At 40.5% G+C, this 4,649-nt stretch overlaps 1 protein-coding gene across 4 annotated transcripts in view; it reads left to right on the forward strand.

The window, feature by feature from the left end:
- CLTA (clathrin light chain A) overlaps positions 1-4,649 on the forward strand; it is a 24,900-nt gene that overhangs the window by 7,225 nt on the left and 13,026 nt on the right. For all 4 annotated transcript variants that reach the window (XM_019663330.1, XM_019663331.1, XM_019663333.1 and 1 more), the window contains exon 2: positions 4,078-4,115. In XM_019663330.1, coding sequence (XP_019518875.1) covers positions 4,078-4,115 — 38 coding nt within the window. The remainder of the gene's footprint in view (positions 1-4,077; positions 4,116-4,649) is intronic.

Consider the following 4,649-nt stretch of genomic DNA (forward strand, 5'->3'; position numbering starts at 1 on the left):
AAAAAAAATAGTGCAGTGGTCAGCACTTCCTTTGGAGATTAGAGAACTAGTTGGTCTCTCCCTCCCTCTCTGTTTCTCCCTCTCTGTTTCCCCTCCCCTGCTCTCTCCCCTTTCCTTCCCTATCTCTCCCTCCCTCCCTTCCTCCCTCAAAATTCTGTGCTGTCCTAGACTGCTTTAATGTGAGTTTAGCTTTGTGGTCTCAGGCAACTTATATAAGCACCACCAGTGCCACTGCCTTGCCTCAGTTTTTTCTTCTGAAAAAGGTGCATATATACACCGCATAGGGTTGCTAGGATTACATTAGAGAACACCTGTAAAGTGCTTACATACAGTACCTGGTATATGATTATTACTACACATAGAAACTAGCTACTATTATTTCTTGGGAGTAGGGAAAGAAAGATGTTACAAGACCTATAGGATTTGGGTGGGTGTGTGTGCGCGGAGGAGACAGATTTTAGGATGGAGTTCTGTATCGGATGTGTTACTATACAAAGATCTATAGGCGGGAGAGAGGCTCTAACAGAGATTGAGGAGAAAGGAATATAATCTAAACTCCCCTCAGCCTTGAGGAAAAAGCCCATTGAGGATGGAGGCAGGCAAAAACCAGAGGAGTTAGACCTGAGCCCTGGTTGACTCCCTCAGTTGTTAGATGAGGTGAAGACATAGTTTAGAAGGAGGAGGCAACCAGCTGGGTGGAGTGACCAGGGGGATTGAAGAACAAGTGGTCAGGAAAGAGACAACCTAATTCTAGACTGTTGAAAAGCCTTCAATCATGAGGGCTGAGGAGGGAGGAGAATAAGAGGCGATTAAGGAGCTGCCAACAGACTATGGCAGTGAGGCACTATTTGATATGTTTTTTTGTTTGTTTTTAAAATTTTATTGGGGAGTCAGGGAAGGGGAACAGACAAGTTGCTATCCTTTTGTTCTTAAGTCTAGTTGTGGAGGACGTCACTTCACTGGCCTATGTTGGTATTATCATTGCGCTCTTCCTGGGTGAGGCAGATCTGCTGCTGGACACTGGACGGCCACTCACGGCGGCTCTTGGCAGCTCATGCGGGCTGCCGGCCACTCACGGTAGCTTACAGGAGCCCACTGCAGTTTCACTGCAGCCTACTCTGTCGCCGGTGACTCATGGCAGCCCAGCTCCAGGTTGAGCTGTTGTTCACCATCTTAGCTGTAGAGGGCGCAGCGTCACTGGCTCTCAAGTGGGATCTGAACTGGGGCCCTGCTGCTCAGAGCTGGTGTCCCAAGCCAATTCAACCAATGCGCCACTCGGTCGGCCCTGGTATGTTTTTGACAAGTCCTTTCTTGGAGGAGGAGGAGGAGGAAGAGAGGTGTGTAAATTAAAGGAAAGCTTTTTGAAGGAGAGTAATTTTCTTGGTAGTGGTGGAGAGAAGTTGAAGGAAATCTCATGCATGGTATTTAGTAGTACTGTCCATTTCCTGTATGCCAGGTTCTCTCCATGCTTTCAGATCCATACAGTAAGTAAGCCTGCAGGCTAAGTGCTAGTGTCATCCTGTTTCAGATGAGAACTGATCATGGAAGTTAAGCAGTGATCCTAAGGTGGTAGCAAGCTAATACATGGCCACTGGAATTCAGACCTACATCTGCTTGACTTTCAGTGGTTGGGGAACATGGGAGGTTGAAGGTGGGTTTGGGACAGTCTTATCTCTGGAAACTTACTCTGACCCTTGTTTCTGTCTGGAGTTCCTGAGATGCCCTAGCCAGTTTCCTTTTGGAGCATCAGGTTGCTTAGCTTAGGTGTCCTAATAAAATCAAGGAGCCTTAGCTGTCCTTTCTGCATATTTCTATAGCAACAGACGATCCTTTGACTTGGGCCAGTTGAAGGTCAGTACAGTGGTACAGTAACTAAAAGTTCAAGCATTTGCCATTGGTTGCGGATGAGTCTTCATACCTAAGGACAGGCAGCATGTGACTTAGGAGGAGGTATGGGATGAGAATTGCTTCTAGTTTTGTGATGGGAGTAGTGATCGAAGTCTCTCCTGTTGGGAATGGCCCTGGGCTGGAATATATGAACTGGATAGTTTGGTGTGTTAGCTGTAATATATTAACCAGAATGTCAGCCTGGCCACACTAGCCCTTACAGGCGCTAGGATTTAAAATTAATCTCCCTCTTTTTTTAGGTGGATTAAAGAGAGACTTTAATTACCAGAAGAAAAGTGAATATTTATCTCAGTAGGAAAGGTCTTCAGCATAAAAGCAGATACAGAAATCATAAAGGATAAATTAATAGTGACTACATACAAGTTAAGTAGTTCTAGGTGTTAAATTTCATAAATCATATAAAAAGTGGGGAAGTATTTGCAGTATGAAAGAACAAATAATAAAGAGAGAATAGAGATCAAAAGATAGTAGAAAATGGGCAAAACTGAGACAATTCAGTAAAGAAAATCAAATGTCAGGTGATTACCTCACAGAAAATAAGATTGGCACAACAAAGCCACCTTAAGTTTTTTTCCCTGCTATCAAAATAGCAAAATTTTTTTAAAATGATAAAACTCAGTCTTTAGTATCAAGGAAGGTCTGAGAAATGGGACACTTGTGTACTGATAGTAATATAAATGGTAGACCTGGAAGGCAGGGGGAGGGGGGACAAGTGGCCAGTTTAGAAGTCTTTAAAATACATATCCTTTAAAATACAAATCAAGGAATTTATTACTGAGGAGCAATTGAATATGCCTGCCCCTGGTACTTTTATTAGTTTTTTGGTAAACTTTGTATTTCTAAAACTTTATAGAGTACTTTAAAAATTACTTGTGTAAATAATTTAAAGTAAGAAAATGTCAGTGACCAAAACTTAGAGAAATTCATTTTTGTACTATCATAAGTAAAGGATAGGAGTAAAATTAGGGAATTAAGTTAAGTATTAAGAAATGTGTTGAAATAATCAAGATACATAACCAGCAATTGAAACATAGATCAAAGCTGAGGTGGGTCGGTAAATGCTTAGAGCCTGCAGTTTGTATTCATGTGTCAAATTGTCAGATGATCTTTACTGTGACTTCCTAGCTTGCTCAGGTATTGCACCACTTTTTAAAGGCTGATTTTAAATACATGCATTTAATATTTTTATTATATGTCTCTAACATAAAAATAAATTTGAGAGAAAATATTGTCATCATTATCAGCCCTTTCAAGAACACCTTATTCACTTCAAGGAAACCTATGTTTATTCTAAGGTTGGTCATTTGTGAAGTGCTGTTACATACAGGTTTGTGAGGATTAGAATTTAATGTATATAAAGTGTTTAACACTATGCCTGGTACATTGGAAGGGATAAGTAGCAGGTGTCTTCATACTAATAAAGTTGAGTGTTTAATGTTATAGACAAATATGCATTAGATAAACTAACAGGATAGACACCAGTGGGCTGAGTGATGAAATTACATGGTGTTTTCTTCTGTGTCCATTTACCTTTTTTAGAAAACAATGTTTTGGTGTCAGAAAGACACACTGGGAAAATGATGTATAAAGTTTTCAATACTCCCAAAGTCAAGAGGAGGGTAATTGGAAAAAGCAAGAGAACCAAAAGAATAGATAAAATGTTAGGGTTGATTTGGAAAATGGGCAGTTGAAATTGGATTTACAGGCATACCTCAGAGATCTTGTGGGTTCTGTTCCCAGACCACCACAATAAAGGGAGTATTGCAATAAAGGGAGTAATCTTTTTGCTGGTGGAGTGTCTTGCCTTCAGTTTGTTAATAATAACGTTATATTTGTGCAATAAAATGAGGTATGTCTATAATTAGTTAGGAACTAAGACTAGAGTTGTTGTTTAATGTGTTACCTCTCTAAGCCAGAAAGCAGAGTCTCAAAAGCTTTTAGGCTTGGGGCATATTTGTCCACATTTTGGTGAAGCCATTTTGCATAAGCACATCTCGGTTTCATTAAATAAAAAGTGTTTTATAGTTATATCTAGTACCTAGTACAGAGATGGCATTGAGTAACTTAGAGTACCTACACGTTACAATACTGTATTACATACACTCTGTAACCCTTTGGCCCAGCATTGGACCAGCTATGATTGACAAACTGCAATCTTATGTCTTACAGATGCTGTTGATGGAGTGATGAATGGCGAATACTACCAGGTATAGAGTACTCTGAGTGTGTTGAATGATAGTGGGCCAGTTTTCCTTTCCTGTGATTTGAATTGACTGAGCTAGAAAAGGACTCCACGCCCTTGACTTTCTGGATGTATTAGTAGCTGGTATGTTACCTGCCAAAGTAGAAGGATTTGAAGAGAAGTGACACTGATAGAGCATTCTTTTACAATGTTAGGGACCTGGCCCTAATGTTATCATCTTTATTCTCAAAAAAGACCCTTCATAAATGATGATGATGGTGGTGAATTGAAACACTGTCTGCCATCTACCGTGTCAAGCACTATTTATACTTTATCTTATTTAGTTCTCACAACAACCTGAGGGACCTGTATTGTTAGTCCTGTTTTACAGATGAATAGCAGAGACACACACGCTGAATCAGTAGACAAGTAACAGGCAGTATGTGGTGGGGCCAGCATTTGAACCATTTAGATTGTATTGGGGGTAGGGGGGCTGGTATTTGTGATGGACACCATTATTTTCCTCTGTAACACTAAGCTTTCAGTTGCCACCCCAACT

Source organism: Hipposideros armiger, unplaced genomic scaffold, assembly GCF_001890085.2.
Source record: "Hipposideros armiger isolate ML-2016 unplaced genomic scaffold, ASM189008v1 scaffold_388, whole genome shotgun sequence".
NCBI classification, from domain to species: domain Eukaryota; kingdom Metazoa; phylum Chordata; class Mammalia; order Chiroptera; family Hipposideridae; genus Hipposideros; species Hipposideros armiger.